The following is a 21,141-nucleotide window of genomic DNA, read 5'->3' on the forward strand; positions in this document are numbered from 1 at the left end:
CACTTCGCGGCTTCCGTAGTACACCGGTGCAGGCAGCTGCCGGCTAGTCAGTCACTGCCACGCCCAAGTCTTTGGGTGCACTTCGGATCTCACGCTTTCCACGGAAGGAGAAGCTGGACACGACACATTCAATATGCAAGGTTTGCAAAATGAAAGTCAAGTACTTTGGCAACACCATGAACGCCCAATGCGATTAAGTGAGGAGTCATTCAATTCTCCGTAGTCAAACCTGCCGGTCCTATTTTTTGTAGTGCGCCCATATTCTGGCATTTATGACAGGATAACCGTTATCACTTTACGGTTATTCTGTCTCAGCTCTGACCTGCAGAGAGGAGGTGAAGTAATACCTTAACACAAGCAAAAAAAAACATTATATTGTATTAATACCAGTTTTGCAGTATTACTTTTGTACAATTTTATTTTGGATTCTAAGAAATAAGGCAGCTACTTGCCTGTGTGTATAATTGTATCTATGTTAATAGCACTTTTATCTTTGAAGTCGCTGAGAGTTGAGAAACACTTAAAAATTGTGGAAGTTAAGCACGACTTAATTACATTTGGTCATAGATTTGCCTTTGTGTGTTGACATTATTGTAATCAGTTGATACCTTTTTCAAAAAAATAAAGTATAATCTTATACTTTCAGATTATAATTAGGACTGGAGTAGATCCTGAAGTATGTTCTACCATATCTTTCGGACTATAAGTCGCATTTTTTTTCATGGTTTGGCTGGTCTTACGACCTATACTCAGGTGCGACTTATATATTAAAATATATAACTTCACATGTTCGTAATTTTCACACTGACAGCCACAAGAGGGCGCTCTAGGCTTGTGTGCCACTATCTGCTATTCCTATTACTCCTGTACCACTGAAAAATTAAAATTTAAACATCAACTTATAAAGACAACTGAAAAAGACCAAACACAAATGCCCCCCCAAAGAAAATCACATTCTGCAGATTAGAAGCTGCAAGTAGTGAAATATGCAGCCGATAATGGTGATGGAGCAGCAAAAAATAAAGCTTGGAGTGAGCGAGAAACTTGTGAGGGACTGGTGAAAAGCGGAGGATACTCTGAACTGCAATGAAAAAAAACAAAACAAGCTAATAGTTGGCTGAAAGCTAGATGGCCACAGCTAGAGGAACACGTTCACAAATGGGTGCTTGAACGACGTGCTGCCAGGAGAGGCTTGTCAACGGTGCAGCTACGTCTCCATGGCAAGGTAGTTGCCAAGGGGATGAATATAAATTACTTTGCGGGAGGACCTTCTTGGTGTTACTGCTTCATGCATCCCCCAAAAATGTGACTGATAGTCCAGAGTGACTTACGTATGTTTTGTCTTCTTCATTAAGCAATTAGCTAATAGCTGGTGCAACTTATACTCCGGAGCGACTTATAGTCAGGAAAATAAGGTAATTCAAAAATCGATTTTAAATCAAGAATCGTTTTGAATGGAAAATCGATTCTGAATCGAATCCTGACATGAAGAATTGGTATTGAATCGAACCGTGAAACACCCAAAGACCCCCCCCCCCCCATAGGGCCATACCGCCTCATATCTAAGGTAGTGATAAGCAACTATTGATGCCTGTTCCATTATCTCACAACTGTCGCATCAGCTGGGAAATAGTAACACAATAGTAAATATGACCCAACAGTAAATTAGCAGTTACATGAAAAGTTGTAGTAGCAACACAGACAGCACAGACAGCCACAGTGGACCAATTGGTAAGCACTATACTGATCCATCTGCATGTAGTCTATACCGCTCCTACTGCAGTGACACAAAGCTGGTGGAAAATTGGCAAAGTTTCACAAAGTGTAATGGCTATAGAACTGTGCCAGTAGAGGTTGCTATAGCAACAGAGCAACCAACTTGACACCAGGTGTTGATGTAGAATTCACAGAATATTTTTTTTGTCAAATATAGAACCAATTTAGCCGCAAGTGAACTCAAGCTTATGTTCTTTTTCTCTTTCTACCTCCTTTCCCATCATCACTTTCCCTGACAGCTCACACTTGCAGCTTTGCACACCACTCCTGGAGAGCTGCATGTGTTGTAGTGTGTATGTGTGCGCAGTGATTGTGTTTCTGATTGCTGCTATGTGTAGGATAGAGGATGTGTAGTGTCTCTCTTTGTGAAACAGTACAAGCAAACTTCATAGGCCTAGTGTATCATCAGTACTTTTTGTTTGTTTCATAAACATCACTCTGGCTCTCAGTCCCCGCAGGTGAGCCTTTGAAACCAAAATAATCAACACTGTTAAACACTGTGGGAACTTCATTTAACATTTAGAAACATTTTCAAATCCTTATCAATGAATAATTGCAGAATGCATACACAGATAAAGTTTTACAATCTCTGATTTTGAACTACATTGCATTTCTGCTATCGATAGTCTTGGTATAAGAAAAGCAAACAGAGTCTCCTGTTCTCCACTTTACTTTCGAGAGTGGCAACAAGAAGGTTAAAGAAGGCGAGATTCAACAAAGTAAAAACTAAAACATTGGGGGTGCAAGGCCATGGTCGGTGCTGATCGAAAAGATAAAAGACAGTGACAGACGGAGAGGCAATGAAGTGAAGAATGATTGAGCAAAGAGAGTGGGATGTGATGGAGAAAAAGAAACGTTTATAAAGAGAAAGATTACAAAGGAGAAAGATAAATAGAATAGAAAAGGAGAAAAAATAGAGAGAGATATTTTGTCACCTTTCAGTGAAAGGAGAGGCAGTCTGGAACATTGTGACACTGGCGTTCAGGAAATCAACATTTCCAATATCTGTGTGCAATAACCATTTAAAGTTGATAGAACATAGACTCATCCAATCAATCACAGCACAGTCAATAGAGTAGAATAGAACAGAATAGCAAAGCGACTGTCATCCCCATGACCTATGTAACTTTTGCGCTGGACATTGCCGTTTGCATCCTATCTCTTAAAATGTTCAATGAATTGGATCATACCAGCTGCGATGCCAAATTGGGTCAGAGGTGTAAAGTGGTGTTGCAATGGCCCATTCCCTACTTTCTACCCTCTTCTTCCCGTGCCCTTGCAAGGATCACACCCGTCTTTGAACTTAATTTTGATCTCAACTAGACCCCTGTACGGTTTCATGACTGCATCATGTACGATTATTGGGCCAGGGCCATAAAGTTTGGGGCCTTCCTTACTTCCACCCCTCATACTTGAATCACAACCATTTTTTAACTTGTCCTTTTGATCTCAACTAGACACCTGTAAAGTTCCACATCTGCACGGTTGCAACGCTCTCATAGCAACAAAATGTGTCCACAGACAGACAGACATATAAAGACATGCCAGAATACTCCCTCTATGGTAGTTCCCACGACATTTTGTCATGCTGAAACACACACACACACACACACACACACACACACACACACACACACACACACACACACACACACACACACACACACACACACACACACACACACACACACACACACACACACACACACACACACACACTGTGCTTCAGAGGTAGAGTGGATCGTCCTCTGTTCGGAAGAAGGTGTGTGAATGTGGTTTGAAAGATGAGATAAAGGGCAAGTAGCCCCTGCCATCAGTGTATGAATGTCTCAATGGGTGAATGTGACAAGTAGTGTAAAAAGCGTGGTCAGAACTGGTTCTGAAATTAACTTTTTATGCGCTAAATTAAGGAATGACATTTGATCTTTTAGGTGAAAAAACTGTCATTCCATGTTTAACATATTAACACAAAAACCTTAAATGCATGGTAAATTTGCAGTGAACTTTACAACGGCAGTTTCTCAATTTACGAGCGGCACCTGAATGAACCATGAAGTCTTCTCAACGTTTGCAGCCCACAGCTTTACTGCTCATTGTTTGTTTATACTTGTGGGGTAAAGTGTTTTTTTTCAGCCGTAAGTGTGTGCTAGACGTCTTTGACATACAGTAGATTGTGTGTGTGTGTACATAAACTTGCCGCAGCCTGTTATTTTGCACTTTAAGTTGTTGTTGATGCCCGTGGATGTTCTGAGGTCCTTCCATGGCTTTCAGCAGTGAATGAATCAATAATTATTTTGCTGGTTTTTAATGTTGTCTCTGCTGCTGATTCTCTAGCAGTGAGAAGATAATTGAATTTGGCTGAATACTTCTACTGTAGTGCTCATTCATTTGATAATGCGTTCAATAAAATAAGATATTTTTTTCATTTAATACTGGGCTGGCATCAACCGACGCTGCTTATCACATTTACTGTGCTCAAACAGCAGAGAAATTATCAGTACTTGCATAGTATAAGTGCATGCAGCAATGAAATTTAAATGAACACTGACACAAACTGTTTTGAAAGTAGGAAGTCATAAAGTATTCAGTACATATTAGGGTTTACTTCAGACGCATCACTGGTGAAGCACACCCTCAATATATTCTTAATTACTTAATAAGCTAGTTGAACATGATAACAAACTTACATGGCAAGCTTATGTATGAGCAAATAATTGTTTATTCTATTTTCTACGCTTTTGCTTTAGTATTTTTGGTTTGACAGGCCTGCCCTGCCTAGTTACAGCAAAGTCATCTTTACTAACAACATCTCTTTTTTAACCGGAGTCCTGTCTTGCTCTTAGTGATTTAAGGATATTGCTGTGAAAAATATTTATTGGAACTTCTTTCTACAACAAACATAGTCCAAAGTGAAACTGTTTCAATGTTGATTGCATGAACATATTATTTTATGTGATACTGGGATGATAGCGGCAATCTAACCTGACACTTAAATTGTAATGTTTAATTCCATTTTATAGAATTTACTCGCAACTGGTATGTTGCAATTTAATTTTTTTTATTAAATCTTTTTTCTTTTCTTCTGTCCTTCTCTTCCAGTCGTCCGATGGGTAGTCCCAGGTCCGGCATGCAACAAGGAGGCCATGGAGGAGGAGGAATGGGAGGAATAGGTGGAGGAGGAATGGGAGGAATGGGTGGAGGAGGAATGGGAGGAATAGGTGGAGGAGGAATGGGAGGAATAGGTGGAGGAGGAATGGGAGGAATAGGTGGAGGAGGAATGGGAGGAATGGGTGGAGGAGGAATGGGAGGAATGGGAGGAACAGGTGGAGGAGGAATGGGAGGAACAGGTGGAGGAGGAATGGGAGGAATTGGTGGAGGAGGAGGTATGGGAGGGATGGGAGTAGGAATGGGTGGTGGTGGGGGAATAGGGTCAAGAACTGGCGAGCCCTACCGCCTGGCCACTCATGAGACTCCGACTTCCCCCCGACATATGCAGTCAAGCCAGGGGCCCGGCATGGGTCATGGCCCAGGGTCTGGCCACGGAATGGGTCACGGTCCACCTGGGTCCGGCATGGGAGGCCATGGAGGTCAGCCAAGTCCTGGTCAGCACGCCTCTCGTCGAAACCTCCAAGTCGACTTCAGTTCAGGCGGCTCCAGGACAGGACGGTCTCCTGCTGTGTCTCCTGACCGCGGCGTGACACCCACCTCGCCCTACTCCGTGCCTCAGATCGCACCATTGCCAAGCAGCAAACTGTGCCCAGTGTGCAAATCCACAGGGCTATCCAACCCACCGGCTGTACCCAACTACAACACTTGCACCCAGTGTAAGGCCACCGTCTGTAACCAGTGTGGATTCAACCCTAACCCGCACCTCACTGAGGTAAGTCTGGTTTATCAAGGACATTTATGTGTGTGTGTGTGTGTGAGTGTGTGTGTGGTGTGTGCGGTGTGTGTGTGTGCTTGCAGAATAGTTTAACATTTTTCTTTCTTCTCATGCCTTGTCCTTACTTTGCCACCTTCAATTTGTGCAACAAGGGAAGATTGTTGTAGTTTTCTGGCGGCAGAAATTGAATCAATAATCAAATAATGCTGGTTTATAGAGAGGGACTGAGCGTACTGTTATGAATATAATTTGATCCCGTAGGCGGACGGAAGTCACAGTTATTAAATGTTTCAGGTTATGATAAGAGGAAAAAAAATACAACTACAGTTTGCGCCTGGAAACAGATCCAGCCGAGACAGACGGGATAAAGATTTTGTCTGGCCTGTTGATCGAGGTAGTGAGGGAGGAGAAAAAGAGATGCTCTGGCTTTGGCTGTAGCTACTTTTGTTTTTCATGCAAATAATGCACTTTTGACTTGAATGAGATTGAATTGAAGCGAGTGAAAGAAGGGAACGTCAGTGCGTGAAAGTGATGAAAGGGGTGAGAGGGATGGTTTGAGGCAATGGAGATAAATGAGGTCAGGAAGAAAGAGCGAGAGACAGAGAGAGAGAGAGAGAGAGAATCAAGACAAAATGATAACTAGTTTCAACTATTTGTATATTTATGAATGTGATTTAAAGAGTACAAACAGAAAGAGAAAATGCATGAATGAGTGAACGCCTAAGAACAAAAATAAAGTATAGAAGCGGTGTGTGTGTGTGTGTGTTGTGTATGTCTGTACTGTAGGTTTTTGTGTATATTTGTGATAGACAGTGAGTGCAAGGGCTCAGCCAGTGGCAGTAATTCTTTCCTGAGGCGCTGACAGAAGCTCCATTAATGTGCAGAGGCAAGACTTAAGGTTTGTGTGTGTGTGTTTGTGTGTGTGTGTGTGAGTTCATAGTATTCCTGCTACTCCAGGTGTGATGTAAAGACAGGGAGTCAAACTACACAGTATTTGGCATTCAAGATGGAGAGAAAGGGACAGATTAAAGCGACTAAAGTTATTCAGAGATGGATGGAGGGATGAGGAGAGGGGAGGTTAAGAGGCTGTCTTTGATTGAGACAAAGTTAACTATTGGTGAAGGGTTTTAAACTGTCTGCAATCGCAATCTCAAATCTCGGCCTCTCTGAGCAGTGAGAAAAGACTTAAGACACAAAAAACAAAACAAAAATCAGAAGCACAAGGGTGCGTGTAATATATTTGACGTGCAGGCACACATCGATTCCCTTTGGTGTCAGGTCTAGGGGAATATCATTGGCAGGTGGCACGATAAACTATTTGCTGCATTAAACAAACAATGGTGTTGTCTCATTTTTCATTTGCTACCAGGGGGGAGAATTGGCACCAGAATCATACGTGTACCTGACACATCATTCTCTCTGATGCTCCATACTAATACATTAGCATCCACTGATAAAATGGTCAATAGTATTAATTATCACTATCACCAAACTGCTGCCTCCAAAAGAACAATGTACTGTAGTTACATCCAATGCATTCTGATACAATATCAGCCAACACAGTGTATCTTTTAGACTGATGTTTTAATAAAACAACAGCAAAAAGAACACATCCACACCACAGTAAATGCAGGGAAAATGTGTATGCTACTTGATGATAATCTGTGTAGCAAACATGTTCTCACCTTCAGTGCTAATGTGTATGAGCCCACTGGTGTGTGATTGTTCAGACAGCCTACCGGTCAAAAGGGAGCACTTGACTTCTACGAGTCCTATCCTAACACAAACAATGGATTGCAGCCGGTGACAGCAACATTCATTTCGCATAACTTGCATCTGCTATCTGCCCTTTCTCAAAGTTGGATTCACAAAAGATATAGAGCTAATGATGTTACAGCACAAACATGCACTTTGCCTATTATTCATGTGCCAAAGTATTAATGTTTTTGTCTGGGTTTATTAATACTCACGCCCACCCGACCCGCAAACCACCAGTTTTATGTATTGGAGCACAACTGTCGAGACTCTGGACAGAAACACGGGTTTGATCGCTGTGTCCTTTTATCAGTTTCCAGAAAACATTACACAGTCAATTTTAACACAAGTCTTAGTTATTCTTCGCATGGCATGTCTTGGCGTGTTTACTAGTTATGATTTTAAATTTGATCACTGTCTGTACAGTACAGCAGCTTCTGTCTGACTCATGTGGAATCATCTTTAAGACCAAGCTTTGATCTCTGCTCAGGTACACATGCTTTTTCGTGTGAGTGTGTGTGTGTTTGTGTGTGTGTGTGTGTGTGTGTGTGTGTGTGTGTGTGAGAGAGAGAGAGGGAGAGAGCAAGAGAAACCTACACAAAGACAGAGTGAGTACCACAGATTAATAATGGTGGATCATGCTAATGAAGTAGAAGGAGGGTAGAGTTGATAAGCCTCTGATTTAGGGATTTGGTCTGCACTTGTAATAGATTAACACACGCACATGCCCACACACACACACACACACACACACACACACACACACACACACACACACACACACACACACACACACACACACACACACACACACACACACACACACACACACACACACACACACACACACACACACACACACAGGACACAAGTCACACCCACTTGGCTCAACATAATTCATTCACGAAGGCTTTGCAATAAATTGTGATGTTCATTAAATGAAGGAACCCGCAGGGATTTCCTGTAGGGCAACATGGAATGCAACACAACAGCTTAAAATCCAACTACCACCTACTTTAAAGAAAGAACGTCCTCTCTTCAGTCTAACATACCGTATTTGTATAGGATAAAAAAAGTATGCTTAAGCTAATACTTATGCTTTTTGTTATTTTCTGCCATATATACAGTATATATATATATTTAATGTTACAATGCCAGATGTTCATATTAAACGTGGCTTCAGATAATGAGGCTTTGCAATCCTAGCATACCCCCTTCCCTCAGCTCTATGTGGCAGAGATTCAGCCTTGTTGTGTCCAAAGCTATGGATTAATACTTAAACTGAACATTATCCATTATTATCACAGCTAATCAATGTACTGTGTGTCCTGGTAATCTAATAAGCAGTGCCAGGCTCCATAACGGTCGTACTGATCCCATTTGCATCAGATAACATTTAGCAGACTTATCCAGGCAAGCCAAAGGCATTATTTAATATAAACAGCAGGTTAGGTATCATTAATTACGATTATCAGTATTTAACAAGCACAAAACCACACATGTACAGTAGTTCCCTCATGCCATCAAAATAAAATGTCTTCATGTTTAATTTTATTACCTTGACTTCTTGGAGAGGAGGTAAAAAAATCTAAAAAAGATGAATAACAGTAGCATGAGCTGTTTTGGTAATTAGGCTCAAATGTGAACTTGAGGGTTGACCACCCTGTTCTGTCACAAATCGTTATTGTATTTAATCGATGGCACTCTCTCCTGGTAATATAACTGCACTGCCAGCATCCATATCTTGTTGCATTCTGGCGCCTTTAGCAGCAGATAGCATTTGGAGGACTAAACCAGGAGAGTAGCACCAATTATCAGAGCAAAGAGAAGTTGTATCTGCTTCAGGAAGGGTTGCATTTAGGGTATTAATTGACCTTTGTGATCTAATGATGAGTGATGTGATTTGTGTAATATGTCTTGCACATAAACATACATCTTATACAATAAATTATTTGTAACCACTGTTAAAACTGCATTTAAGATATTTGTAAAGATTTGAGCAAAATGCCCTCCTCACATGATTCAAGGTTCCTTTTTAAGTCCTACCTGAAAACGTTTGGTTTGAAATAGGTTAGGTAATAGTTGTGAAATGTAACATATAACAGTTTGTATCAAATTTATTTGGTGTTCTTGCCATGTTTTGGGAAATTCACTAAACACTCATGAAACGTCATTGTAAATTAAGAATTTATAACCTAACCTGTAAAGTTTTCTTGCAGGGTAATCGGGCCAGGGGCGTAAAGTGAGGGGACCAAGGCCCCTTCCCAACTTTCTATCCTCCTACTTTCAGCCCCCTTGCACAGATTACACCTATTTTCAAATTTATTCTGATCTCAACTACCAACATTTCGTGATTTACTATATGACATGTTGAAGCCATGGTGTGACTGTCAGGTCATATTGTTTGAGCGCAGCGTTAATGCAGAGCTGCAATGTGTGCCTGTGTGTTTCTATAAAGAATGCCATATTAGCCACATTGTCACAGCGGAAAATCTCTTTGCTCCTGGAATTCCAAGGGCGCCAGCAACTTAACTGAGTGGCGCTGCAATATTTTTGCCTGTGTGCGCTTCTTACATTTGTTTTGTCTCTGACCGAATTGTCATTGGTCAAGAACATGTCGACGAAACCATCGATCATGAGACCAGAAGATGTCAGCCATAGTGACTTTGGTAGCATGCTGGCATTAGCATTTAGTGCAGAGGACATGGCTGTAGTAAACCCTTAGGCTTGTTACCGGAGACAGAATGTAAGATATGTTTTTAAGTCCCAATCAGCAGTTTATTCTAAAGTGTTTCCCAAAAGAAAATAAGAAAAAAGATAATTTCCATGATTATTAAAAAGCACTTTAGCAGTTATAGTTTTGAATAGGGCCTGGTATCTTTCAGAAAACTGGTTCTTGAACAACACTTTTGTTATACCAATTTTATGAAATCCACTTCAACAAAAATAAATGAAAACATTAGAACATTACACATTAAAAGGTACAAGGTGTTGAAATGTGGTATTGAATGACGAGGCCTTTCCCGATACTTGATACTCAAAGTTCAGTACACAGCACTAATCTTGATGTATTTTACTACTAAAATACATCAAGATTAGTGCTAAAATACTTGTAGTTTAGAATCATCTGTGTTTAAGAAATGTCTACTGCAAATTAGAGGTTGCATTTTTCATCCTATAATGGGTAAGTAGCATCTTGGACGGAACCACAAGAACCTCTTTTCATTTGATGCTGTGTGTGTGTTTGTGTGTGTGTGTGCGCACGCAATGTGTGCTGTGCGCTGGCGTCAGTTTAGCACCTTAAAAGGATAAACCCTGAGTGTTGAATCTCTTCTGAATATGTATGAGGGATATTGAAGCACCCACACACCATGTATTTGCAACTCATTTATATGTTTTGAATTTAATGGTTGAAAAAGTGCACCTGGGAGTGATGCTGAAATCCTCACTGTAGCTGTTTATATCTAAATACTGGGCGTAAAAATGTCACCTTTTCCAGTTTCTCTGGAACTGTGTAAACAATTTCACCAATCAACCATGGCCTTTAAATGGTTTGTGCACCACAGCTGTTCAATAACACCACCCACTCTAAAGTCAAACACTCGCTGGAACCAGAAACCATTTGCTCACCTTCTCTCACTTGCAGAGCATTGCTAATTTTGATAAGCTACAGAGACTGAAATAATCTCACTGGTTGATCTCAGCCTCAGTGGGCGAAGTTGGATACCATTTTGTGACAACAGAAACTTTAAAGGCACAAATTGACCCTTGTTTCCTTGGTTACATACATGTTAAGTGACATCTGCCTCTGTTAGAGGCCTTTAAGATATTGGAAGGTCAACAAGCTAACTAGCTATATGTAAGTAATCCCCCCCCCCACCCCCCTTCACCTTTCTATTTGCTTCAACCCAATGTCATGCAACATTAAATCACAACATTAGAATGTTACAATTAACGTTACTCATGTTAGGAGTAAAACCTATCAAATGCATTTGGTTTGAAATCGTACTATAAGTCATTTAGTGCTATAGCAAAGGATGGTCCTGCTTTTCAAGGTAAAGACAAAGCAAGACAACAATGGAGCACCTCTAAATAGCATTTAAAAGATTTAATCAGATTTATTCAGACACTGCAGTTCACTGACTTTAATTTGAATTAGTTTTTAATGTTAACAAAACAATTACTTTTTACGATATCTTACTTTAAAAAATATAAACATTTCTTTCTATAAAAACCCTCGTTTTCATTTAACAAAAAGCAAAAAAGATCCATTTTGTCAAAAAACAGGCTGCTGTACAAGAACTGAAACTAGCAAATTGATGCGCGATTCCTCTTTTGAATATATGTGCATTGTTCTTGACTAAATCACATGATTTGCATCAGGATGGAAGATATATTAGCAGCATGTTGTCGTGCAAACTGATGCATCGACCACACCATTTTTCTTTTTCTCTTTTTTTGTAGCAAACAGCCACAGAGTAACATGCAGACTTCCAATATTACTTCAATAACAGCAATCCATCCGCATCGCAAGCCTCTCTCCCTTTGACATCCTAAGAAAAGGTGATAGATAAGATAGATAGGAAACTTAACCTTTTGGTTCTACAAATTAAAAGCCTTGGGAGTGAGTAGCACAACGTCTCACTGCTCACATGCCCTGGTCCTTACCAGAGGTTTAGATTTAAAGGGGACCCATTATGCTTTTTCTTATTTTTTTGTCATATATAACAATATCACAATGACAGGGGATTTACGGGATATGCAAACCTAATCATACAAACCATCTGATGAAGTCAATGATTCACTTCATCTACCACCACCAAGCACTTTATGACAACGAGATGCAAAATTTAATCATAACTAGGATGACAAATAGGAAAAAATGCATACGAAAAGTGTGGACTCGTGCACACGTTACTGCAGTTTTTATCCTGCACACATAACTTCAAACTACCGTGAACTTAATCCCTATACCCTTAAAGAGACAGGCACTACAACAGCATGTCTCAGGGTGAAAACATGTGCAGCCGTGGGCATTATGAGAAAAAAGAAGTGTCTTTGGAGCATTGAAACATGTAAAAAAATGTTACAAAATAAAAGTATGAACCTGAAAATGAGCATTAGGGACCCTTTATTAACAGTGAACAAAACAACAAAAACAACAAAAACAACATAAGGTTCTGAATGTTGGATGAATGATGATATTCCTTCCTACCTGCATCCACCTCTCTATTGTCTCTCAGCCTTCTGGCAGCTGTCTCACCTCCCTGTAGCCTGTTTGTTGTTAAACAGACTGCATACTAATTTTAGACTCAGCGTGCATGTAGAGCTGCTAATAGAAACGCGTGTGAGTGTGTGTGTGTGTCTGTGTCTGTGTGTCTGTGTGTCTGTGTGTGCTAGATTAATTAGTTTCTGGAGAAATCTGCAGATTGTGCTGTTCTGTTCCCTCCTCCTGTCTGTCACACACTTCATGTGAATGTGTGTGACTTCATTGTGTTCATTAACACACACACACACACACACACACACACACACACACACACACACACACACACACACACACACACACACACACACACACACACACACACACACACACACACACACACACACACACACACAATGGTTCCCTGTGACCATTTTAAAGTTTTGCTTCATATTCATCTCATTATTAACCCAATTCTGTCATTTTAAAAATGCATTTATACATGTTTTTACATAATTTACAGTCTGCAGTTAAGGGAGCAACAACTAGGAAATCACAAGAGGGTTGTTAAATTAAATTGTATCTGTATAAATTTAGAGATAATGGTTTGATTGCCTGTCTTTAAAGCCTCTGAGTAAAAATGTAAAAACAAATGTAAATATTAGGTTTTATATCTGAAAGGCTGCCAACAACAAAGCACATGTATAATGTTGATGGATTTACTCACAGTTAGGACTCAGATCACTCTCTTTATCCCTTGACAACATGTTGAAACACAGGAAGAACAACAAGGTGAGGGCTTGACTGAGGCAAGAAAACCTATTCATCTATCCACCTATCTTCTGCACCTCCTTCTTACCACCATCTCTCTGTCCATCCATCCCTACCTGCCGGCGTTATCAGCGGGTAACCTCGATGAGCACAGTTCTCCCCCAGAAGCATAGAAAAGAAAACCATCATTGGGTGTTGGTAGGAATCAAACAGACAATTTTTTGGACCCATCAATTTTGACCTCGCCTCTCCTCGGACTTTGTCACTCTATAATTTATCACCTGATTTCCTCCTGATTTGCTCCCGACACACAAGAGTCATGATTTAATTTCAATGTTCAATCTCTCACTCTCGGAGTACCACTGCGACTTCTTAAACTATGTGTGAATGAATAGGAAAAGGTGTTACAGCGCGAGAGAAGGGTAGAGACACTGACAGAGACAGGTGGAAGTGAGAGAACAAATCAGGAGAAAGCAGGGAATAAAAGACGGAGAAAGAGATGGGAGAAGGTTAGAAAAAAAAGGCAGAGGTGGTAGACAGGTGCACGGGTAATGAGTGATTTATGATGATCTGACCGAGCATGCTATCATCACCTCCGATGTCTGATATGTAGAACATTCCAGCTCATTTCACTTTTGAGCCACTGCTTTACTTCATCACGGCTAATTAAACCTCACAGTTGTCACACGCACACATACACACACTCACACACACACGCACACACACACACACGCACGCACGCACACACACGCACACAAACGCACACAAACACACACACATTGTGAAAGGCAACATTATCATCATTACTGATGCCTTATGCACGCACTCACAGACTTCGACCTGTGAACACTGAAAGAACAAATGTTTTTATTTCAAAAATAAAATGACATCCACTGTTGGGACTTTAGGTTGTTTCAGTAAAAAAATGATAGAAAAGCATGATAGAATACAGATTATAAAACTATATCCATAGAGAAATTTGTACATAAACAAAATGCAATAACAATACCATTAACTTTCACTTAATCCTTGTTTTAAACAACTCCATCTTGCGTTCATCAGTGAATAGAGGTGGTTCAGGTGTCACCATGTAACCTATGCTCAAACTCAAAAGTGAAACAATCAAATTTTTTCTGTACTGGGGTCAGACACACACACACACACACACACACACACACACACACACACACACACACACACACACACACACACACACACACACACATTCAGATAAAAAATTACAATATAAAAACATTAGCTTACTGTCTACAGGAAATCTAATTAAATAAAAGGTCGCTAGCTCGGCCGTTGAGTGGACCCAGCTCGATAGTGTTTTCTCGCTGTCCTATTCGTGATGATGATGATGATGATGATGATGATAATAATAATACGGTTAATGACACAGGTTACAGGAATGACACTTTGGTAATTACCTCTTACATTTCTTGCTTACAACGTAATATATTTATCACCCTAATGGCAATTTCCCTCCGGATAAATGCAGTCGGTTGCTAATAAGGACCCACAAAAATGACGGGTTCCTTTTAATGACGGACACGACCGCCTTGACCTATATGAGAGGATTTATTTTCATCACCGCAGACGGAGGATAATGATCATAATTCAGACGATACCTAGAGCTGAGATAAATATAGTGGTTTGTGTCTGCTCATCACTGCTCCATTGTCTCTCACTTCTCTTCCATTGTTTGAGTACCAACTGCTGCCTGAGTCAGGACAAACTTATCTTTATGTAAAAGGCCTTAAAGTACATCGGTATTAGACATGGAAGAACAAGGCAGGATGTGTTCATTTTTTCCATATTTAACCAAACCACAATCAAAATATTTGTGCAACAACAGAAACCTTTAGACAAGAATTTCCCCAAAAATATGATCAGCGTATTATAATTTTCTAACTAAATGGTTCCAGAGGAAGCTCTAACTCAATAGGTCCTGGGATAGCTCCCCCAGCTGAAACCATCCCAAATGTATTACAGTTCCAAAGAGGAGCGGGTCTGTTCCACAGCAAACGTCTGAAAACGTGCTACCAATAGTAGTAATCCTAATTGAGATGCAGAAACACTGGCTTTGGTGAAATCATACTGCAGACCTAAAAAGTAGCCGCATTAATCATTAGCGAGTTGTCGCTGCCAGGGAGAATGTAAAGTGATTGCCTGAATCTTGGCATGCAATTAAGTTTCATTTGAAGTGGTGAAAGTAATCACCTTTCAACTTCTGCTGAAATGTGTGCAAAGCATTTTCCAAGCAGCAGCAAAAGCACGTTTTCCCCCACTTTTTTTTTCTTTCTGTCCACCGTTCTTCATCTTTTCCTTCTTCCCTCCTCCTCCTCCTCCTCCTTCCTGTCGGCCTCTCACTTTCCACGTCTGCTCAGTTTGTCTCTCCCCTCTTTCTCTCTCCCTTTTCTCTGCGGTAGAGGAAGCAGTCTGTCACGCATGGCTGTCCGTGAGTGTGCAGCGAATCAAAAGCCCCAGCGTCGGCATAAACCTCCGCCAAGCAGCAGAAATCCTATTTGAAAGCCCCCGGATGCACTGACAGCTCAGTGGAGATGCTCACACACTCTAATCCACACACATATGGAGGCACGTACACAGTATACCTATGAACAAATCTAGAAATGCGTGCATGATGTATGTAAATTCCCATATGTGGGCAATGACACACATTCTCAAATGTATATTGATTCAGCACAACAGAATGCATGTACACTTTGTATGGACTCGCATCTGCTGTAAAGGACAACTAACTAGATCGTCCCTGAGGATTGTTTCACACGGCAACCACAGCCTAAAAGTCGTTGTTCTATACTGAGAGATTACGGTTCATTTGGTTAGTTCATAAAAAGTGATTCATTTTGGTTAATCAATCCAACAAAAGCCTGTCACCCAAAAAGACGATTCATCTTCATTTTTCCATCTTGAAAAGGCCATACCAGCGTTCGTCTTTTTACTGCCACATTTTTCTTTCATCTCTTCTTTGTGTCAGCCAGTAGGGTTTAAGGATAATTTACGTACCGTATATGATGGAACTGGCAATGCAAACAAAATGGAGAAGGGACATTTTACCCTGAACTTGACTTATCATACACCCATTGGCTTTAAGGAATACTTCGCTGGTGAAAACATTAATCCTGCATTGAAAGTAGGTCATATACCTGTATGTAGTCGAAATGTAACAAACATTTTTAATTTGGTGCCTTAATGAGGCACTATTAAACGGCTTTTTCCTCTTCCAGAAACATAAAGCGCCCACATTGTGCACCCCAGGGCTGTCTTAAAAACAGACCTTTCGTTCATCTTTATAACAGTAAATGTACAAGACTTCATAACCGGCCAATAGGTCAAATTAATTGGTTATTCTGTTAAGTCACTTCCTAAAAATCTAGATCATCTGACGGATTTTCCACAGTTTTGTAGGACACATTTATCTTTACCAGAATCTTTCTGACTATGATCGGCCCCAGTAGGAATTAAACCTCTAACCCTGCCTGGGTTTCTTCCTGCTATTCCCTCTCAACACCTTTATACTTTCCCTCTGCTCACTGCAGGCTGTTAATAATTTTCACATGTTGACAGGGGAACACGTCTGTCGCTATAGAAACCAGTTCATCCACGGTGAAGGTCACAGTATTACAATGTGTGTGTATACTTTGTGAATCTCTGTGGGCATGTCAGGACATCAAGGCGGAGAAATCTGCAGGGAGGGACTGTGATGGCAACGGCATTCTGAGGGGACATGTACTGTACATGCAAAGACAGAAACAAACATGCAGTGATACAACATTAATAACAAATGCAAACTAAACATGTCTTCACAATAGTTTACTCTTGTGTCAGTTGGTTTTTTTTGATTATGCATACGAATGACAATTTCCAGGGCTATCCCAAAAGCTGCAGATGTTTCCCCTACCATTATATAAGGGGGGCGCTGCGCCCCCCAAACAGCACCCCCCCGCCCCCCTTGAACGTCAAGTTAATTTTATAGAATTGTATGTTCTGAATAGCGTTGCTCTAACTAGGGCATCCTAACAACCACAATGTAAACGTCAGTTAATCAGTGATGGAGGCAAATTATTACAAACACTCTTCATGAGGAAAATGTTTGTGTAGTTTGCATTCAGTTTACAGCATACTGGAGCGTGACACCACTGCAGCAATGGCGGCTTGTTCACTTCCTGTACTTTGCCTGATTCGTCGATAGGCCAAGGGAGAACCCGTTACATTTTGGAGCAGATCCAAAGCCCGGGCGAATAAACAAAATATTTTTTCACTTTTGTTAACAATGAGAAATGCATTAATATGTTGTCAGAATAATTAACAACTGTTAACTGTAACTCTGTTCATTAACAGATGGTTCTAGTGGAGAGCATCAGTTGCAAACAAATACAGTAATTTTATTCAAATGTATTGCATCAATATGAAGGACTCAAATTGAATTTAAAGCAATGGTGGCATAATCTATCCAAACGGCTGATTTCTACAAAACAACATCCATAAATAACATGGCTATGGTTGCTGCCAGCGGACTAATGAATTCATTTACACAGTGAAAAAAACCCTATGTGTTAGGCTTTTAGCTAGCATGGCACCAGACCTTTCAAACCATTTTGTTTGTGGTTAGCTAGCAACCGCTTTTGACTTAATGCAACTATTCATGTGCATCTAGCGAGCAGAACGTTACCTAGAAGGTGTGGCTTTTAATGCAATGGGATGTGTGAATGAAATGGGAACGCCATGAACTGCAGCTTGCACTGTGGTTTATCTGTTTATTGGCCCTGATATTGAAGAGGCTTTAAAGTTTTTACTATAGCAATATAAAGAATATATATAAGTTTATTTTATTTTCTGCCTTACCACCTCCTTCTGACTGGAGGAGGGCCGACTCTGAGCCTGAAAAACCAGATTGCAATTTGTGTAAATGAAGTGTCTTAAATTTCACCTGGATTTTATTCGCGTACGAGTCACTTGAAATGACTGTAAAGGGGGCATTTGATGAAAAAAAAAAAAGAACTGCCTTCCCTCTATTTAATTGTATTATTTGCAAATGACTGTTTGAGAAGGACTATGATTTAAAAATTATGCAAACAAATTTTACAAAAGCTGTACTCAAACACAGTTGGTCCTACTGAAGCTTTTTAAGTTGAAACTTAGGGAGGTACTAAATGGCATGTTTTTCCTGCTTGTGGATATTTAGTGCCAGCGATGGATAATACAGCAATGTACATGTTTACAGTCCTCTTGTCGTAGTGGAATTCCTTTCCCACTAAATAGCAGATATGGGTTATGGGAAATGGTGTTGTATGGCCAGATCAGGATTATCTATTACCATAGCCCAGCAGAAGTACCATACTGATAGCTGCCCTGTGTATATGTCTGTGTGTGTGGCCTGTGCCTGTTCTGCTTCTCTAGCCTGGCACTGCTCATAGACCAGCCTGCCTGGCAGAGGAAGCTACCGGAGAGACAGAAATAGAGCAAGAAAACAGAACCTGACTGTAAAGTCCAAATAGAGTGGCATCCTCTGGTGCAGAAAAATTCAGCCAAGGGGTATGAATTTTTAACTCACCTGTTAAAAATAATATTAAGGCTTAAAGTTATAGATTATTAAGGGCATGGCAGTTTTGAGTGACAGGTGGGTGCTGTCACAGGTGGCGAGCATAGACTGCAGGATTTATTCAGCCCTCCTCAGCTCCATCCACACTCCACCTCTTTGCCCAGTTTTGGATTAGCTGGGAGCAGGCTGTTTCAGGCACTGCTAAGATGGCGACAGCTGGAGCCGCTCACTTTAACTTCACATCAGCTTTTCAGAAATCTATGGGTGACGTCACAGACGCTACATCCATATTTTATACAGTATGGTCCAAATGAGTGCAAGTAAAATCTTGCTGAAATATGTCACAGCTTGACTTTAAATACTTTATAAGGAAGGTTTATACGTTAAGAAGGAAAGGTTTAAATCGCAATAAAACAATTTGACCATGCGATGATTTTTATTTTTATCATGTTATTCTGAGCATGTGTTAACATTAATTCATTTTCAACCGCTTATCCCGGGGTCGGGGTCACGGGGGGTGCTGGAGCCGATCCCAGCTGACATCGGGCGTGAGGCGGGGTACACCCTGGATAGAACGCCAGTCTATCACAGGGCACATAGAGACGAACAGAGACAGACAACCATTCACACCTAATGGCAATTTCAGAGTCATCAATTAACCTAACACGTGCATGTTTTTGGATTGTGGGAGGAAACCGGAGAACCCGGAAAAAACCCACGCAGACACGGGGAGAACATGCAAACTCCACACAGAAAGGCCCGGGCCGGGATGCGAACCTTGAACATTAGCATTCGTATAACTATGGCACTTTTGTTTTTTTTTCATATTCTATTCATTGTTATTGTTGTTTTGTTCGGTCTCTAGCCAACGTTAGTCTCTCCTCTCCTTTCCCAGTGATTTGGAGAGAGAAAGAGGGCGAGATTATCTTGTAAAGTGACAATTGGAAAGGCGGTTCTCATTCACTGTTCGTACATATAACTCTGAAAAGTAATCCACCTTAATTTGTGTGTATTCAAAGTATTAAGACTGCTGATCTCCCCTTAGGGAGGCAGGTCGGGATGAAGTGTCCAAAAACACAGGACTTTCACTTGGGGGTCCAGAATTTGTGTCCCGGACGTACCAAGCCACACCACAACCTTTTTTCTAATCCTAACCATGTCATTTTGATAACCCTGACCATTACTTGTCATCACCTAAGCTTAATTCGTCACGTAATGGTAGTTTTCGGTGCCTTAACCATTGCGGCCGTTTCATAAGCTATGATAAAACAATTTTGTGCATAACTATTTGATAGATGTCATATGACTCTGTTGATGAGAATCCGTTGACATAATCCAGCCTGAGCCTAACCCAAGCCAAAAGCTTTAGTAAAACAAAAAAGCCAGACAATGATACAGAAAGATTCTCAAATCAACAATGGTTGCTCCTAAAGAGGTTAGCATAGATGCTGCAATAGCATCAGTTATGTATGAACTCAAGTCTATTTCTTCATTAAAAGAAGAGCAAAGAACAGGACTGAAGGCTCTCGATGGAAAAGATGTTTTTGCTCGTCTCTCCCTGACTTCGACAGCCTGTGACAGACGGTGATCTGCATATGGTTCATCCAATCACCCGCCAGGTATTTTTTTGCCTGCCCTTTTCCAAACACTGTCCAATAACGGCTTCTCAGGTGGTTCTGTGTAATAAACCATCTGGTGCGGCAGGTTAAGGAAGAAAGTCTTTAGCAAGAAGATTGATTTTTCTTAGGCAGTAATTCTTCAGTATTTGACATAATTGTCAAAAAGGTAGTTTCTGCCATCTTTGTCAAGGGCTTTTCTCCCCTTTTATACCTCCTTTTACTCCCTCTCCTCACCTTATGGTTAATATATGCCCTCATGTCTCCTCATCACCCCTCCTGCCTTTTTTCACCCCACCTTTTATCTTCCTGCCCTTTCTCTCACTCACTCTCTCTCTCTCGCTCTTTCTCTCTGCTTTTCTGACTCGTCTTCTGCGTTCTGCAGCAGTGTTGGGGGAAGAATGGGAGTTATCTTTTTGCATGTATGGTGAGGATCAGGTCTATTCCGGAGAAGTCAGGTGGTATGGGGGGAGGAGGAAGGGGAGAAAACTGGAGGGATGAGAATTCTCTCTCCACATGCATTAACCATGAGAGCAGAGAAGCAGAGAGGCTCCAGGCAAACAGC

General features: G+C 40.8%; 1 protein-coding gene across 1 annotated transcript in view; it reads left to right on the forward strand.

Annotated features, from left to right (window-relative positions):
* The window catches only part of bsna (bassoon presynaptic cytomatrix protein a), a gene marked incomplete at both ends in the record, with an annotated part of 144,735 nt that overhangs the window by 28,379 nt on the left and 95,215 nt on the right, over positions 1-21,141 (forward strand). The window contains one exon of the mRNA XM_083920968.1: positions 4,876-5,656. Coding sequence (XP_083777094.1) covers positions 4,876-5,656 — 781 coding nt within the window. The remainder of the gene's footprint in view (positions 1-4,875; positions 5,657-21,141) is intronic.

This window comes from Echiichthys vipera (assembly GCF_963691815.1).
Source record: "Echiichthys vipera genome assembly, chromosome: 9".
Classification (NCBI taxonomy): Eukaryota; Metazoa; Chordata; class Actinopteri; order Perciformes; family Trachinidae; genus Echiichthys; species Echiichthys vipera.